Source organism: Panthera leo, chromosome E1, assembly GCF_018350215.1.
Source record: "Panthera leo isolate Ple1 chromosome E1, P.leo_Ple1_pat1.1, whole genome shotgun sequence".
Lineage (NCBI taxonomy): Eukaryota > Metazoa > Chordata > Mammalia > Carnivora > Felidae > Panthera > Panthera leo.
In genome coordinates, this window is record NC_056692.1 from 26,161,151 (window position 1) to 26,180,869 (window position 19,719).

Consider the following 19,719-nt stretch of genomic DNA (forward strand, 5'->3'; position numbering starts at 1 on the left):
ACTATGAATCTATGCAAAGTTGTAATTCTCAAAAAAACTTCTTACAGTCTTTCATATTGCACTAAGCCAAAAAGTTCTTAACAACCACATATTCATTTTTTGATAAATGAGTACATTCCCACAAGAAAGAATTTCCAATTCCAGAAAAAATATTGAAATTGGTCAAAGCTGCAAAGTACTAAAGGGAACATTATTAGAACCATATGATCTGACCATATGTTTCTGCAGACATTTGTAACCAAAGTAAACATTCAGACTTGTCATAAATGGTCCACCTTTGAGGGGGTAGCAGCAGAGAAAATCCCAAGTTATAGTTTTAAGTGTCTTTTATACTTAAGTATTGAATGAATGGATATTATCATAGAACTTGTTACCCTCAGATTTTTAAATGGGTAGAAAAGAGAGTTTGGATGAATCCACTGATTTTGAAAATGGGTAAATAATAAATGCTTGGTTATTTAAGTAAGCATTTTGGAATACAACTAATATGCTTCTCCTTGGCCACACTGCTCCTAGGAAAAGTGGAGTTTAGGATTATTTCTAGTTGCCTGAAGTAAATCATGTGTGACCTAGTCTTTTCTATCCAATAATAAAAATGGATATGATGAGCAGCATTAAAAGTGGCTGGGAGGGGCGCCTGGGTGGCTCAGTCAGTTAAGCGTCTGACTTCAGCTCAGGTCATGATCTTGCGGTTTGAGTTTGAGCCCTGTGTCCGGCTCTGTGCTAACAGCTCAGAGCCTGGAGCCTGCTTCAGATTCTGTGCCTCCTCCTCTCTCTGCCCCTCCCATGCTCATGCTCTGTCTCTCAATAACAAATAGATGTTAAAAAAAAATTAAACATTTTTTAAAAAGTGACTGGGAAATTGAAAAAGGGTAGCAGGCAAACTGAGACATACTTATGCAAAGGAAAAATGCTTATGGGTCACTTGTTTGTATACGAGCACCCATCACATTGCTTTTTAGGAACAGCTGGTAGAACCAGTCCCTTTTATCTTTAGGTTGCTTCCATGAGTTATTGCCCATCCTTTTCCCAAGTCAAGTCTGTCAAGGCATGAGATCTGGATTATGTGTTGGGAATACTTGGGAATACTTGTTTGTTTGTTTTAAAATTCATTATCAGACACAAATAGATCAATGCTTATCTGCTCCAGTGTGACATTTCTTACTTTCTTTGTTTTGAACAGAACTGAGATTGTTTTATTTTTTCTTCCTTTGCAATTATTAAGTCAGTTGGCCATATTTTGAAAAGCAGCTTAAAAATTTCTTTTCAAGGCACCTGGGTGGCTCAGTCAGTTAAGTGTTTGATTCTTGATTTCCGCTCAGGTCATGATCTCATGGTTCGTGGGATCAAGTCCCCCACTGGGTTCTGTGCTGACAGTATGGAGCCTGCTTGGGATTCCCTCTCCTTCTCTCTGCCCCTTCCTCGCTTGTGCATGCAGGCTTGTGCGCTCTTGCTCTCCCTCTCTCAAAAATAAACATTAAAAAATTTGCTTTTCATTTCAGAATTTACATGAAAATGAGAAAGGTGTCTTATTTACATTTGAAGTTTTTCAAATGTAGCAATTGGAATGTAGCAATTAAGTAAGTTTATCTTCATTCTTCACTGAAGTCTGATAAACCGTTAATGTGGCATTTAAATAATAAAGGGTTGCTCTGTTGCCAGTGACATAAAATAAATTTTCTTCTGATCTGTACTCTCAGTTAAGCAACAGCAAAGGAATTTTGTGCAATTTTACATCAGGAAGAGTCTTTGGATTTTTTTGATTCTTGAAAAAAGCTTTTAAAACAAATTCCTAAGAATAAAATAAGGTGAGGGGCACCTGGATGGCTCAGTTGGTTAAGCATTCGACTTTCAATTTTGGCTCAGGCCATGATTTCAGTTTGTGAGATCGAGCCCAGCATCAGGCTCTGTGCTGACAGTGTGGAACCTGTTTGGGATTCTCTCTCTCTGTCCCTTTCCTGCTCACTCTCTCTCTCTCAAAATAAATAAATAAACATTTTTAAAAAAAGAATAAAATAAAGTGAAAAAGATTTAGGAAAGGCATATCATACTAACAGTTATGTTAATTTCCTAAAAATACACTGCTGGCTGTAGTAATTTGTTAAGGTGTGGTGTACATGTTTAGTCAATCAGATGACAGCCCAATGGAGAATTATTGTACATAGTGGTAATAATAAAACAAGTAAATGTATTATCATTAAAATCTATTATCACCAACATATATATAATTCTTCTCATAATAAGCTCTATAGTTAGATGCAGTCACAAAGAATGTGATTGAGTGGATTCTTAATTAGTATCTTAATTTGTTAGATTTTGGTTATCTAACATTGTATTTTTCTCTAAGAATGCCCATAAAAAGAGGCTAAATCAAGTTAATTTATACTAAACTACATTAAAAACAAACAGTGTGTGATGTTGCTATCAATGACCTTGGTCTAGTTTCTCCCTGTGCCTCAGTTACCTCAAGTCTAATGTAAGGGAAGTATATGATTCCTAAAGTTCTGGCCTACTCTAAAATATTAAAGCAGTAATAAACAATATAATAAGCAAATCTAAGCAGCACCTAAATAAAAGTAGCCTATCTTAAAATAGCCTGGTACAGTTCAGCTTGTAGAACTGAAGAGTGCGATAAATTGGGTGGTTTTATTTATTTATTTTTATTTATTTATTTATTTTTTTTTTTTTTTTAAATTTTTTTTTCAACGTTTTTTATTTATTTTTGGGACAGAGAGAGACAGAGCATGAACAGGGGAGGGGCAGAGAGAGAGGGAGACACAGAATCGGAAACAGGCTCCAGGCTCCGAGCCATCAGCCCAGAGCCTGACGCGGGGCTCGAACTCACGGACCGCGAGATCGTGACCTGGCTGAAGTCGGACGCTTAACCGACTGCGCCACCCAGGCGCCCCAAATTGGGTGGTTTTAAAGCATGTACCAGATGCAAGAGTTACAAAGACAAACAAGTATATAGTATGGTACAGAGACAAGCAAAAATAAACAACTTAATGTGTTGAAAATACTATGTTGAATTTAGGCACTGGGGGGCCAAGAAAGTTTGATGAAGTATACTTAATGCACTTGGGAGAACACAATGTTTTCAGAGGAATAATGCCTTAGTTGAATTTCTCAGGATTAGTAGGAGTGTGTCAGGTAAAGGAGAGGGAGAGAACTCTGCACAAGTGAAGGAGCATTAGCAAAAGTAATGGGTCTGAAACAGTATGGTCTGTTTTTAAAACTATTCTTAAGTATAATGTCAGCAAAGGGTGCCAGGAGATGAGGCTGGAAACATCGGCAAAGACCAGATCACAAAAGGCCTGGTACGTTTTCAGGTGGAGTTTTGACTTGGTCTTGTACATAGAAGATTTTAAACAAGTGAATGAAATGGTCAGATTTGCATTTTTGATCAGCTAAATGGCAACAAAGTGGAAAGGGGTAAGACTAGCAGCAAAGTGACTGATTACACTAGGTTAGAAGAGATTACGAGGTTCTTAATGAAATCACAGTAAAGATAGAAAGTTGAGCAATATTGCTCAACTCTAACACTTAGATGACTTGAATTTAAGATTTAGAGAACTAGATGAATGATGGGTACCATCAGCTGAAAGAGGCAGAACAGGTTTCAGGAAATAATTGTTTTGTGCAGGGGTGCCTGGGTGGCTCAGTAGGTTAAGCGTCCAACTTTGGCTTAGGTCATGATCTCCTGGTCTGTGAGTTTGAGCTCTGCATCAGGCTCTGTGCTGACAGCTCGGAGCCTGGAGCCTGCTTCGGATTCTGTGTCTCCTCTTCTCTCTGTCTCTCTCTCTCTCTCAAAAATAAATAAACATTAAGAAAAAAAGGAACTGTTTTATGCAAATTGAGTTTGAGATGTTATGGGGCATCCAAGATGTTGAGTACACATCTCAACATTCCTGGTTTAGGAATTATTGGCATATAGTTCAAGAGAGGATAAGATTATTCAGAGGAAGAATATCAACTGGGAAGGAACTGGGGTAAGAAGTAACATTTAAGTTTAATTCAGTCGCTAGTGGGTGAGGGGAGAGGGAAAACTAATCAGGTAAAATACGTAAGTGGAAAAGTGGTATTGAGAATCCCATTAAGACTAGAAGCCATAATACTGTAGTGGCACCAATCCACACTACTATACAATGTTTTTCAGTAGTAGTCAATTCCCCAGATGTAGTAATAGCAAAACCAGACTGTGACATTAAACTGGGCTTATGATTTTGCAAAGCTAAGATAGTAGAATGATGAAAGTAGACAGGAGTTCAGGACACTAGGAAGAAAACAGTCCTAGTGACTATGAAGTTGAAACTTGGAAGGAAGGAAGCTTAGACTGAAGAAAACTGATAAATTGGGAGAAAACTGAGAGAGTAGGTATACAAGGATGAATGGAGTAAAAGCTGGAGGACAGGATCAGAAATGTAATCAGAGAGAAGGATATTCATTCAAGGTTACATGAGTAAGGAAGTTTCAGGGTATAGTCAATGGAAGTGGGTGGATGAAATGGAAATGAAATCACAAGTCAAGAAACTGAGGCTTTGGTATTAGGTAAGTTGGTAAGGTGTTAAGAATATAGAACTTATAACACCTGTGTACAAGTTTTGAACTGTAGTGTCACTAGTTAGCTATGTAACCTAAGGCAAGGTTAAGGTTTTGGGGTAGTTTTGAAAAGATTCCTTTTCTCATCAAAAAATATTTACTAAGCATCTGCTGCTATAGGTCAAGCAGTAAACTATACTCTAGGACTGTTCTGCCCTCAAAGAGATTAAACTCCTTAATGGATGTTACTGTATCTTTATTTAATAGTAAGAAATGTTCCAATTTTAGTATATGTGCTGCCGAAGCGAGCACATTAGTAAGAAATGTTAAGATGATTCTGGCAAGTACTCCCTTGGAAAAAAGTAAGATAATGAAGCTTGCTTTCAGAATTCTAAGGCTATATACTTTTCATAAAGAGATTTTTAGAAACAAAGGTGGACTGAAATCAACATGAAAGTACAAAACTGCAACAAAACAGTGGAAAGAGTATCATGACCTTGATTGTAGCCTCATGTTTAATTTTCCTCGTTTATAAAATGTGTTGCTGACATTGGCTGGCTATTTTGAGAACCAAATGAGCTAATGGTTATGAAAGCTCTGTGATAGACTACATACTATATACTAAAAGTACTATGGAAGATTTACTTGCCGTGTTCTTGTTTTCTTTCCTTTAGGTCAATTAACAACTCAATAATCCTGGGTAGAGAGCCTAAGAGATCCGAAAATAGGATTATCAGGAGAAATAGCATATCCTGAATTTCCTCAAGAATATATTTCAAAATTGTAAGTATTTTTCCATTAAAAAATGAAAGAAAATTTGTCAAGATGTTTCCTGTGTTAAATTCTACTGTTAACTTACAGATCCTCTAACTAGAATAATTAACTATGCATACCAATATGCTGTGTGCCTTGCGTCTATTACAGCTCTTACTGCACTGTACTGTAACTGTTTGCTTGTATGTTAATTAGGGTATGAATTCCTGGTGGATATGATCCTTGTCTTACTCATCTTTGGTATCCCTAGAGCATAGCATAGCTCTTAATGCAAGCAGGCTCTCAAAACATGCTAGATGAGTGAGTGGATGAACAAATGCTAAGTAATATAGGAAGCTGTCCTTAATCTTAGGAAGTCACAGTGTGCCAGAGACAGACAGACTTCTACATAATTAATTGCAATATCATGCAATAAATATTACATTGAGAACAACTCATTTTATCACAGGGTGGTAATGAAAGGCTTACAAAATAGCTGACATTTTAGCTAATCAATTTAGTTAATATGAAATTCAATTGACATTTATTTTTATTTTATTTTTTATTTTATAGAAAGAGAGTGAGCAGGGGAGAGGGGCAGAGGGAGACACAAGCAGGCTCCATGATCGGACGGGCTTGATATCATGACCCTGGGATCATGACCTGAGCCAAAATCAAGAGTCGGACGGTCAACTGACTAAGCCACCCAGGCGCCCCTCAATTAATATTTCAGAATCCAATTGTGTTGAAATAATACCGTTTATGGACATCTCTATAGAATGTGCAAAAATCCAACATTCCTTATAGGTGAAGTTGGTAAAAGTATACCCCTCAAAATAAAAAGAGAAAAGAAAATCTCTGGCCCACAACTGAAGGAACAGAGAAAATGTGAAAGATTTAATGCTATTAAAGAAATAAAGAAATAAAGAATAAAACATTTGGAAAGAGAAAGGTCATTAGAGTATAGAAATTGGTCAAATGAAATAGGCATTTATGACAGTCAAGTATCATATGATAAAGTCCTGAGAGAAATAAATATACTATTAGAATGCTCCATACATTTTTTAAAATTTTTTTAATGTTTATTTATTTTTTTGAGACAGAGAGAGACAGAACAGGGGAGGAGCAGAGAGAGAGGGAGACACAGAATCTGAAACAGGCTCCAGGCTCTGAGCTGTCAGCACAGAGCCCGGCGCGGGGCTCGAACTCACGGACTGTGAGATCATGACCTGAGCCGAAGTCGGACGCTTAACTGACCAAGCCACCCAGGCGCCCCTCCATACATTTTTTTTAATATGAAATTTATTGTCAAATTGGTTTCCATACAACACCCAGTGCTCATCCCAACAGGTGACCTCCTCAATGTCCATCACCCACTTTCCCCTCCCTCCCACCCCCCATCAACCCTCAGTTTATTCTCAGTTTTTAAGCATCTCTTATGGTTTGGCTCCCTCCCTCTCTAACTTTTTTTTTTTCTTCCCCTCTCCCATGGTCTTCTGTTAAATTTCTCAGGATCCACGTAAGAGTGGAAACATATGGTATCTGTCTTTCTCTGTATGACCATGGTCACTTAGCAAATAGCAGAGCCAAAACTCAAACTTATTCCTTTGACCCCAAATTCTGTTACTTTTCCCTTCGTCTGATTAAAAAAAAAAAAAAAAAAAAAAAAAAAAAAACTTTTTGGGTGCCTGGGTGGCTCACAGTTGGTTGAACATCCAACTCTTGATCTCAGCTCAGGTCTTGATTTTAGGTTGTAAGTTCAAGCCCCATGTTGGGCTCCATGCTGGGTGTGGAGCCTACTTCAAAAAATAAAAAAGGGGCGCCTGGGTGGCTCAGTTGGTCAAGCATCTGACTTCAGTGTAGGTCATGATCTCACAGTTCGTGGATCTGAGTCCCGTGTAGGGCTCTGTGATGACAGCTTGAAACCTGGGGCCTGCTTGGGATTCTGTCTCCCTCTCTGCCCCTCCCCTGCTTGTGCACTCTCTCTCTCTCTCACTTAAAAATAAACATTAAAAAATTTTTTTTAATAAAAAAGAAAGCTTTTATGCACTCTACTGAATATGACAGTCATAATGTTTGATCAATTTCTTATGATTATTATCTCCATTTTAAGATAAAAAAATGGAAGTTCCGAGAAGTGATTTGTTCAAAAAAGTCAGCAGGTGGAATTGGAACATGTTTCCAAGTCCAATGGTAACAAATTTCATGTGTATTGCAATCAACTTTAAAGGCTGAAATCTGGAAATATTAATATATCAATCTACTTTATTATGATTTTAGGTAGGCCTATACTAAGGATGGCACAGAATCTTTTTTACGTTTCCTACCTCCAGCTTTAGGCAATTGTTCCCCATGTAATACATAGCATCCTGACTGGCAAGACAGGTTACTTGGGTCCCTTTACAACAGATGAAACACATCAGTGTTTGAAAGAATGCTAACATTTAAATATAAATACCATAACAACTAGTTTGAAAAAAAGGGAAAATATATCAAAACTATACTTGATTCAAAATAACAATCTGTATTTAATATCTTTAAATCTTTCAACTACATATGAATCATATATGAAAGATGGTGGCATCTTTTTTTTTAATATATGAAATTTATTGTCAAATTGGTTTCCATACAACACCCAGTGCTTATCCCAAAAGATGCCCTCTTCAATACCCATCACCTACCCTCCACTCCCTCCCACCCGCCATCAACCCTCAGTTTGTTCTCAGTTTTTAAGAGTCTCTTACGCTTTGGCTCTCTCCCACTCTAACCTCTTTTTTTTTTTTTTTTTCCTTCCCCTCCCCCATGGGTTTCTGTTACGCTTCTCAGGATCCACATAAGAGTGAAACCATATGGTATCTGTCTTTCTCTGTATGGCTTGTTTCACTTAGCATCACACTCTCCAGTTCCGCCCACGTTGCTACAAAGGGCCATATTTCATTCTTTCTCCTTGCCACGTAGTACTCCATTGTGTATATAAACCACAATTTCTTTATCCATTCATCAGTTGATGGACATTTAGGCTCTTTCCACAATTTGGCTGTTGTTGAGAGTGCTGCTATAAACACTGGGGTACAAGTGCCCCTATGCATCAGTACTCTTGTATCCCTTGGGTAAATTCCTAGCAGTGCTATTGCTGGGTCATAGGGTAGGTCTATTTTTAATTTTTTGAGGAACCTCCACACACTTTTCCAGAGTGGCTGCACCAGTTTGCATTCCCACCAACAGTGCAAGAGGGTTCCCATTTCTATAGTCTCCTGATTTGTTCATTTTGCCACTCTGACTGGCATGAGGTGATATCTAAGTGTGGTTTTGATTTGTATTTCCCTGATGAGGAACGATGTTGAGCATCTTTTCATGTGCCTGTTGGCCAAGATGGTGGCATCTAACAGTTTAGATAAATGATATGCCACTTGTACAATTTAGTACTTTACAATATCAAAGAGCCAAATTAAACATTTTAATATTGAGTTTTATAAATATTGATGTAAAATAATGTTATGTAAAATGACAGAATTTGGGAAAAATCATAAGAAAATAAAAATCAAATAAATTGCTTTAAAAAGGAAAACCAAGATAAAAATACAAATTTATTATTAAAAAAAAGCACTAAAGTAACTACCTGATTATGCCTTGTTAAAATATATTCCTCTTCATCGGTATTTACCATTAGATTTTAAAGGTTAATTTCTGGGAATAGTAAGTTTCATGCAGCTTTTAATTTTTTTTTAATACATTGAAACTTGTTTATTACAGAGTGGAATTTGGTATAAGATGGGTTGTTTTGGACCTTGTCCAAGAGTTTAGTTACTGAAAGCACTTCATTATAAGGTAGTTTCACCAATAAGGTGATCCACTGGCTCAGATCCCATGGATATTATAACAAGGCTCCATTGTAGAGTACAGGAAGCTGGGCAGCCAATGTTCTATCAAATGAAACCTTAAGAAACAAACTTCTTTTTTTTGGGGGGGGAGGAGGTGGGAAGACATGAAAATCGTTTAAGCCTAGAGAATCATAAGCCCAGGTCATCTGTCTAAATTTCCATTTCCTGAAGTGATGTTCTTTATTGTACATTTAATAGTTGCACATATACTTCTTGTTATTTTAGCTTCTTTAAGACATTCATTGTCTGATGTAGCATTAAATTTATTTTTTATTATGAAAATGTCCAGTATTAATACTGCCCTTCTCTTTATAGAAGATTGACTTCATTTGTCTACAGAATAGACAAGAAACTACCAACAGTTTATGAAGGCTAAAGTAAAATCAAGTGCAGCTCACTGATAAATCTGAGGCATGAGCAAGAATAACTGTGTGGTAATCAAATTTTTAAAAATGCCATCACTTAGAGATTAAATAACTACAATAACCAGTCTTTCAAGTGATTTTACAATAGGCACTTTGATTTATAAAGTTTTATAAACAATCCTGAAGAATTAAATATTTTGAATGTGTTTTACTTTGGAAAAATAACAACAAAGTCGTTGCAGAAAAATATGGAAATAAAAAAATTAATGAATACAAAGATCAAAAGAATAAAACCAAGGAGTGCCTGGGTGGCTCAGTCGGTTAGGCGTCCGACTTCGGCTCAGGTCATGATCTCGTGGTTTGTGGGTTTGAGCCCCATGCCAGGCTCTGTGCTGACAGCTCAAAGCCTGTAACCTGCTTTGGATTTTGTGTCTCCATCTCTCTCTACCCCTCCCCCACTCACGCTCTGTCTCTCTCAAAAATAACATTTAAAAAATGTTTTTAATGAAGAAAAAAACAAAAAACAAAGCCTTATGAGAACTTAGATACACTAGCAAATTAAAAACCATGTAATAACTAAGTGCATAGTAGCAGCATTGTATGAACTGTCATTAATTTCCAATACAATTACAAAAAGTTTTAAATGACTTATCTAAATTTCAAAAGTAAAATCATGAAACATCTACTCTTTACATTATACCTTTCTCCATCAATAAAGCCCTTTCCAACTGGCAGTTTTCCTGATTCATGGCCAGTATGCTTTATATAATTTCAGCCCTTAAATAAATTCAGTATAATTATTTCATATATCCATTGAATGGGTAAGGCAAATTACCTGATAAACAATTTCTAACTTATGTACCTCCAAAGCCTTAAAAAATAACTAGCCAAATAATATTTCCTTCCTACTATATAACAATTCTTTATTGTCAGTTTATCTCCCTATGTATCTATCTGTCATCTATCATCATAAAAGGGAAGGCTTCACATAAAGCAAGGGTGTACTTCAGATATATGATTGATTTACTAGTTAATATTTGAGGGTTTGACATGTGCCAGATATTCTTTTAAATGCTTTCACATTTTAACTTAACTCTCTAAAACATCTTTTAAAAGTACATTATTACTAATTAAAATGTTCTACAACCTAATCTATTATAAAGGCTGGTACTTTAATTCTTGCATTATCCTGGTCAAAGTTGCTATCTAAGGAGACTATATACCTGTTTCACTAATGGTACCATTGCACAAAATTTTTAAAATATCTTTTGGAATTACTAAATACTAGTGGCACAGCTCTACATATGTTCTCGGATACTGGAAATTTTTAGCCTCAGAGAGAATTAGATTTTGGAGAGAATAAATTTGAGATAAGTTTGGATAATACACCAAGGTATGACTAAAAAATATTGTGCTTAATTTTTCTCATGTAATTTGCCAATTCTTCTAAAGGCAATATTAAGGGTCAAAAATGTTTTCATTATAGCATTGTTAAAAATAAATATTGGGGCACCTGGGTGGCTGTCAGTTAAGCCTTTGACTTTGGCTTAGGTCATGAGCTCATGGTTTGTGAGTCTGTGAGTTCAAGCCCTGCATTGGGCTCCAGCTGACCATGCAGAGCTTGCTTGGGATTCTCTCACTCCCTCTCTCTGTCCCTCCTCTGCTCACTTGTGCTCTCTTTCAAAATAAATAAAGAAATAAAAAAAAAATTATCTTGCTTCTCAAGTTACTATGTACATACTCATACAATTATTCCTTAAAAGATATATGAGTGTTATTTCACTGTTTCTAAAAAATGGTTTACTTTATTAAAAAAATTTTTTAATGTCTATTTATTTTTGAGAGAGAGAGAGCGAGCAGTGGTGGGGCAGAGAGAGAGGAAGACAGAATCCCAAGCAGGCTCCATGCCATTAGTACAGAACCCAATGTGGGGCTCGAACCCACCAAATGTGAGATCATGACTTGAGCCGAAACCAGAGGTCAGATGCTTAACTGACTGAACCATCCAGGAGCCCCTGTTAATTTTTTAATTTTTATTAAAAACACTTTTGTTCATTTTTGAGAGACAGAGCACGGGCAGGGGAGGGGCAGACAGAGAGGGAGACACAGAATCTGAAGCAGGCTCCAGGCTCTGAGCTGTCAGCACAGAGCCCGACGCGGGGCTAGAACCCACAAACTGTGAGATCAAGACGTGAGCTAAAGTCGGATGCTTAACTGACTGAGCCATCCGCGCACCCCTGGTTTGCCTTATTTTAAGCATTCTGGAAAAAAAGCAAATGAAAATTGACTCAGAATAAAATATTAACATCTTTAAATTATGTATTTTTAAAGCTGAAAGGGATTTACATGATTTTATATACTAAATCCCACATTTCACAGATGAAACTAATTTCCCAAAAGGCGTGGTGATTGCCAACAAGACTTAGCAAATTAGTGGCAGAACCAGGAACAGAACACAAGTCTCTTGTCTTCCACTTGCTTTTCTTTCTACTACCCCACTACCCTTATCTGTGGATTAGGAACTACATCTGAGAGGATAAATGGTTTCACTCTTGCAAAATTAGAAATTTTCTTTTACTCTAGTGCTTGTAACTTATTACTCACTGATCAACTAAGAAAAATATACAATACTAGGGATCAAATATATCCTAATCTATAGATGAATTCTTTAACTGGTAAGTTATCATTTTAAATTTCTTTGAACTATGCTTATAGTTGTACTATCCAGTGCTATAGAAACAAGCTGTATTCAACCTAAACACCTTCAAAATAAAAGTAAACATACAGACGTATAATTCATTTATCCAAATGAATATATAAAATACTGGATTCCTCGGACTTCAAGCTGTATTACAAAGCTGTACATCATCAAGACAGTATGGTACTGGCACAAGAACAGACATTCAGATCAATGGAACAGAATAGAGAACCCAGAAATGGACCCACAAACGTATGGCCGACTAATCTTTGACAAAGCAGGAAAGAATATCTAATAAAGACAGTCTCTTCAGCAAGTTGTGCTGGGAAAACTGGACAGCAACATGCAGAAAAATGAACCTGGACCACTTTCTTAAACCGTACACAAAAATAAACTCAAAATGGATGAAAGACCTAAATGTAAGTAAGATGGAAGCCATCAAAATCCTTGAGGAGAAAGCAGGCAATTTGGCCTGCAACTTTGACTTTGGCCACAGCAACTTCTTACTCAACACGTCGCCAGAGGCAAGGGAAACAAAAGCAAAAATGAACTATTGGGACCTCATCAAAATAAAAAGCTTCTGCACAGAGAAGGAAACAATCAGCGAAAAGGCAACCAATGCAATGGGAGAAGATATTTGCAAAAGGCATATCAGATAAAGGATTACTATCCAAAATCTATAAAGAACTTCTCAAACTCAACACCCAAAATACAAATAATCCAGTGAAGAAATGGGCAAAAGACATGAATAGACACTTCTCCAAGGAAGACATCCAGATGGCCAAGCAACACATGAAAAGATGCTCAACATCACTCATCATCAGGGAAATACAAATCAAAACCACAATGAGATACCACCTCACACCTGTCAGAATGGCTAACATTAACAACTCAGGCAACAACAGATGTTGGCGAGGATGCAGAGAAAGAGAATCTCTTTTGCACTGCTGGTGGGAATGCAAACTGGGGCAGCCACTCTGGAAAACAGTATGGGAGGTCCTCAAAAAATTAAAAGTAGAACTACCCTATGAGCCAGCAATTGCACTACCAGGTATTTTTCCAAGGGATACAGGTATGCTGTTTCAAAGGGGCACATTCACCCTAATGTTTATAGCAGCACTATCGACAATAGCCAAAGTATGGAAAGAGCCCAAATGTCCATCGATGGATGAATGGATAAAGAGGATGTGGTATATATACACAATGGAGTGTTACTCGGCAATGAAAAAGAATGAAATCTTGCCATTTGCAACTATGTGGATGGAACTAGAGGGTATTATGCTAAGCGAAATTAGAGAAAGACAAACATATGACTTCACTCATATGAGGACTTGAAGATACAAAACAGATGAACATATGGGAAAGGAAGCAAAAATAATACAAAAACAGGGAAGGGGCCAAAAACACAAGAGACTCTTAAATATGGAGAACAAACAGGGTTACTGGAGGGGTCGTGGGAGCGGGGATGGGCTAAATGGGTAAGGGGCATTAAGGAATCTACTCCTGAAATCATTGTTGCACTATATGCTTAGATATAACTTAAAAAAATAAATAAATAATAAAAAAATAAAATAAAATACTGGATTCCTGGAAATTTTGACTTGAAAATAAACCACATCCACAACTTGAACAACTTGTAAGATTTTTCAATTCAAATCGCTCACATGAAGCCTAAATGTCCATTGAATAAGACATGTTTCTTAGAAAAAGAGGAGTGAATGTATTTTTGGAATGATGACAGAGAAATGCATCTTTTATAACCATTTTTGATCAGAAGTATAGCTTCATACACAAATACATAAACAGGGTCAAAATTTACAGAAAAATTTAGTGAGCTATAAGAGAACATTTTTCAGCTGCAGTTACATGTTTGGGTTTACTTATAAAATTTATATATGGAGTTTTCTATCTTAACAGTTTCATAATTACAACCTTCATGCTAGAACATTTCACTTTTTTCTACAATGATGAAGCTAAGTAATTAGAATTAAAAATTTGGAGTCATTCCTTTGGCATTTTGTAACTTTATATAATTTGCTATATATTCAGTGCTTGATTGTGTTTTATCAAATGAAAAAATGTAAAGCAACATCAGTTAAAAATACATGCAGTTTTCTTCCTTAATTCTTAATTCCCTCTAAGTAGGCAGTTTAATACAGGAATAAACTTTTCAAGAAAACTCTGATTTCTAAAATAATATATTGATTTGAGGTAAATACGTAAGTGAAACAAGACTGAGATAAGACTGGATTAGACTGCTATTCATTTTTATGTATTAAACAGATGTTTTATGTATAAAAACAGGACTACAAAATACAAATATTTATGCGACAGGGGCGCCTGGGTGGCTCAGTCGGTTGAGCATCTGACTTTGGCTCAGGTCATGATCTCACAGTTCATGGGTTCAAGCCCGGCATCTGGCTCTGTGCTGACAGCCTGGAGCCTGGAGCCTGCTTCTGATTCTGTCTCCCTCTCTCTCTCTGCCCCTCCCCTGCTCACACTCTCTCTGTCTCTCAAAAATAAATAAATGTAAAAAAAAAGAAAAAAAATATTTATGCGACATATGAAGTACCCTAGGAAACTACATATCTTTCACATTGGTTAATTTTTAAATTGTATTCAGCTAAGGAAGACTTCTTGGAGGAAAATATTTTGTATGAATCTCTTTATCAAAACTTGAAAATAATAAAACATTCTGAATGTAAAATAGACTTTTAAAACACTGTAATAACAATGAGTTAAAGTGAAAAATACATTAAAAAAAAAAAGCTATACCACTTATCCAGTGTAGAAATTGTCATTTATAAGAGAGTTTAATACAAGCATGACAACACATTTTTAGTGTGTGACAGTTAAGTATTATTACCTAACACCAGGGAATACACCTTTATTTGTTGGAAGGAGACTGTTTAATATTCTTTTGTATCTGTTTCACGAGTTTTTCCCAGGTCTAATTCATTTATATGAGTTGTTTTTATATTACTACCATTGTCATCAATTTTACTTTAATATTCATGAGTCTATTCAACTTTGTGCAATCCTCAGCTTTTATTTCTTGGGACTCCTTTCTCAGTTCTAATTTCAAAAAGATCTTCAGCTAAAATGCATTTTGAATTATTAGCCAATCTATTATCTCTATCACTTTCAACTTGTTCATTCTTTTCTTCATTTGTATCTTCAGGATCATAAAGTTCAGGTGTAAAATAGATAGATTCATCCTCTGCTTCTGTGTCAGAAGCTCTATTTGAAGTAGAAAGTTTAGCTTCTTTACCAACTAGAGACAATTCAATGTCCGGACCCAGGGTTTCTTCATAGAACAGCTGTTTGGAATAATTTTCTTTAAGAAGAGTAGCATCAATCTTTATTGGTGAAATAACGATTTCTGATTGAGGGCATGGTTCAACTGATGTGTCTACCGTCAGAGATGAGGACTCACATTTATCAGTGAGTGGTAAGACTGTTTTGCATCCTTTTTCTGTTTCAAAAGGGGAAGCGCTAGAGGCACAGTCCTCTGGTGACCTGGATTTAGGTGTTGCAGTCAGAATTTCATCAGTAATATAATGTCCCAAAGAATTAAAGCTAGACCAATTAACTCTCTTTGTCTGTTTGTTGAAGGTTGGGCTTGTCGATCTGGAAATCACAATTCTTTCTGCTTTCATTGTCTGGGCAGACTCTTCCAATAATATAGGATCATCTATAAATACAAAAATTTAAGAATGTTAATTTCCTGTTCCTAACTAATATAATAATTGTCACATTAAAGTAATTTCTGTTAAAAATAATGAAGTAACTGTAGGGATCATAATTGAGAGCCCACAACCAACAGTAGCAGGACTTCATCTTAGAACATAAAGCACAAAATGTGAACTCTTAAAGGAATCCTAGGTCCCCAGTGATTCTGAGCCCAAGTTATAACGTTGTCTAGTAAACTATCAAATTCCACACCAGGGACTTTAGGAGTGAATGAGAAAAGGAGGGGTAAAAAAGGAATAGAAAGAGGGCTGAGTAATGGAGGAAATACACTGTAAAAATTTGCCTTGAAAATTCACTAACCAATGATAGGGAAAAACTGACCCTAGATTAATTCCCTAAAGGAAACTGGCAACCATAAGGACTAAATTATTTGATTTAAAGTTATAAAACTGGTTAGTAATCAGACCCAACTAGAACTCAGGTTTCCTGATTACTAGTCAATGTCTTTGCATTTACTATGACATTTATTAAAAAATAACAACAAAAAAACCCACCAGATACTATGAAGTAAATATTTAATACTTGATATATTAAATTATCATATATTAGTTAAAATAATTAAAATGGTATCCAATGCTATAGACCACAGTTTGGCAAATTTTTTTCTACACCTGGCCAGACAGTAAATATTTCAGGCTTTGTGGATCATATTGTATCTGCTGCAACTACAGGCATACCTCCTTTTATTGCACTTTGCTTTACTGCACATTGCAGGTACTGTGTTTTTTACAAATTCAAAGTTTGTGGCAACCTTGCATCGAGCAAGTCTATAAGTAACATTTTTCCAACAGCATTTGCTTACTTCATGTCTATGTGTCACATTTTAGTTATGCTCATCTGTGACCAGTGATCTTTGATGTCACTATTGTAATTGTTTTGGGGCACTATAAACCATACCATACAAGATGGTGAACTTAATAGACAAATGTGTGTGTTCTGACTGCTCCCCTCACCAGCTGTTTGCCCATCTCTTTCCCTTTTGTTCAGGCATTCCTATTCCTTAAGACACGACAATATTGAAATTAGGTCAATTAATAATCCTACAATGACCTCTAAGTGCCAAGAGTTACATGTCTCTCTTTATTTACTTTTGTCTCTTTAAGTCAAAAGCTAGAAATGATACGCTTAGTGAGGAAGACATATTGAAAACCAAGATAAATCAAGAAGTAATTTTGACTTTCAACTCTTTTTAAGAAAGACATTTTTTTAAGGCAATAGCTGCCACAGATAGTGATTCCTTTGATGGATCTGGGAAAAATAAATTGAAAACCTTCTGGAAAGAATTCACCATTCTAAATGCCACTAAGAACATTCATGATTCGAGCGGCCTCTGGGAGCAGACTTTAGAAGACCCCGCCTCGGACCAGGCCTTTCTGTGCAGAAGTGGCGGCACCGAGAGCCTCTATTTTACAGAGGCTTACTCTGACACATGCTCCACGGTTGGACTTGTTGCCAGGGAAGGCAATGTTAAAGTCTTAAGAAAACTGCTCAAAAAGGGACGTAATGTTGATGTCGCTGATAACAGGGGATGGATGCAGATTTCCTAAGCAGCTTATCACAACTCTGTAGAATGTTTACAGATGTTAATTCATGCAGATTCATCTGAAAACTACATTAAGATAAAGACAGTTCAGGGCTTCTGTGCATTACGTCTTGCTGCAAGTCAAGGATATTGGAAGACCGTACACTCTTTTAGAATCTGGGGCAGATGCTAATGCCACTACTTCAGAGAAAACCACACCACTGTTTTTAGCTGTTGAAAATGGACAGATAGATACATTAAAGCTGTCACTTCGACATGGAGCAAATGTTAATGGGTCCCATTCTGGGTGTGGATGCAACGCTTTGCATCAGGCTACTTTTCAGGAAATGCTGAGATCATAAAATTGCTTTTTTAAGAAAGGAGCAAACAAGGAATGCCAGGATGACTTTGGAATCACACTTTTATTTGTGGCTGCTTGGCACGGCAAGCTGGAAAGCTTAAACATACTTATTTCATCGGGTGCAAAAGTCAACTGTCAAACATTGGATGAAGTTACTCCCTCATTCATTGCTGCTCAGGAGGGCCACACAGAATGTGTAGAGCTTTTGCTGTTCAGTGGGCCAGATCCTGATCTTTACTGTAATGAGGCCTATTGGCAGTTACCTATTCATGCAGTTGCATGAATGGTCCATATTGGACCATTAATGGACTTGTTAATACCACTTACCAACTGGGTTTGTGACATGGGCCAGACAAAGTGAGCCCCGTTTACTCTGCAGTGTTCGGAGGGCATGAAGAGTGCCTAGAAATGTTACTCCAGCATGACTACAGACAAGATGTCTAGATGTGCCACATCTTTGCATTTAGTTCTCCCATGTGTATGGCTTTCCAAAAGGACTGTGAGTTTTTGGAATTGTGAATATTCTTTTGAAATATGGAGCCCAACTAAATGAACTTCATTTGGCATACTGCCTAAAGTATGAGAAATTTTCAGTATTTTGCTACTTTTTGAAGAAAGGTTGTCTATTGGCATTGTGGAACCATATTTCTGAATCTTTAAATCATGCAATTAAAGCATAGACAAAATATAAGGAATGGCTACCATCTCTCCTGCTTGCTGGATTTGACCCACTGAATCTACTCTGCAATTCTTGGATTGACTCAGTCAGTGATGACACCCTTATCTTCACTTTGGAGTTTACTAATTGGAGGAGGCTTCTTCCAGCTGTTGAAAAGATGCTCTCTGCTCGTGTCTCAAACTCCTCTTGGGCTCTGCAAGCAGCATATTGCCTCTGTTCTGTCCCTCACCCACCTTTGTTGTTTAGAAATTCGTTCAGTCCAGTCTCAAACCAGAACACCTATGATCCGACAGTTTTATCTGTCAGTTGCCACTTCCCAGATTTGCTCTATGCAAAGGTTCCGAGGATGAATGAAGTTCCAGAACTGGCAGTTATTTAAGATGGAGAAATCAGGGAAACTACTTAATGCAGCTCGTGTCTTACTCTCAAAACGACCAAAACAAAGAGCCATGTGGTACAAATTCTTCGTGATTTTATGGTCATAAATGATGATATTTGTTTGTGTGGTCAGTTAGGTTTTTTGGGGAGAGGCAGTTTATTGCAAATGTTTACAATTGTGCTTCCTGGTAAAAAAAAATACCGTAAACCTAACTTATGTTACATTAGTGCAAATTTATCACCAACACATTTTATGTTGTAAATTCATTTACCTAACCATTTTCTGCATTATTTTGTTAATGAACTATGATGCTGCTTCTAGTGCTGAAAATGGCACATTTCCACTTATGAGTCTGTTTACCTAGGGCTAGGAGCTTAGAATGGAATGCATAAAACTTTCCAGGAAATGTACACACAATGGGGTTGAATCTATTATTATTATTATTATTAATTTGAGGTTGTCTCTTATATTTATAAGTCCATTCTCATCTCTTAATTCAGTCAGTTTTATGAAGAATTGCTATTCATTGGCTTTTCACAGGTAAACTCAGGGGAGAATTTTTTTTTTTTAAGAATACAGAAAATGAATAATTTTTCTGTTGATCCCCCCTGCCCCCCAAGTTTCTTAATGTTCTCTTTGGCTAAAAGAGACTCCCATTTCTGCAAAGGCAAGAACAGATCTAAAGTCAAACATAGGCTAAGTTGAAAAAAATTAGGTCAATATTGAAATAAATGAGCATATTACCACACTTAGAGTACTAATCAGGACACTGAGAGGGGCATTTCTGTG

General features: G+C 36.6%; 1 protein-coding gene across 1 annotated transcript in view; it reads right to left on the reverse strand.

Annotated features, from left to right (window-relative positions):
- Positions 1–15,126: 15,126 nt before the first annotated feature.
- The window catches only part of BRIP1 (BRCA1 interacting helicase 1), a 211,756-nt gene continuing 207,163 nt past the window's right edge, over positions 15,127–19,719 (reverse strand). Inside the window, 3 exon segments of the mRNA XM_042915344.1 lie at positions 15,127–15,243; positions 15,246–15,295; positions 15,297–15,930. Coding sequence (XP_042771278.1) covers positions 15,146–15,243; positions 15,246–15,295; positions 15,297–15,930 — 782 coding nt within the window. The 3' untranslated portion in view covers positions 15,127–15,145.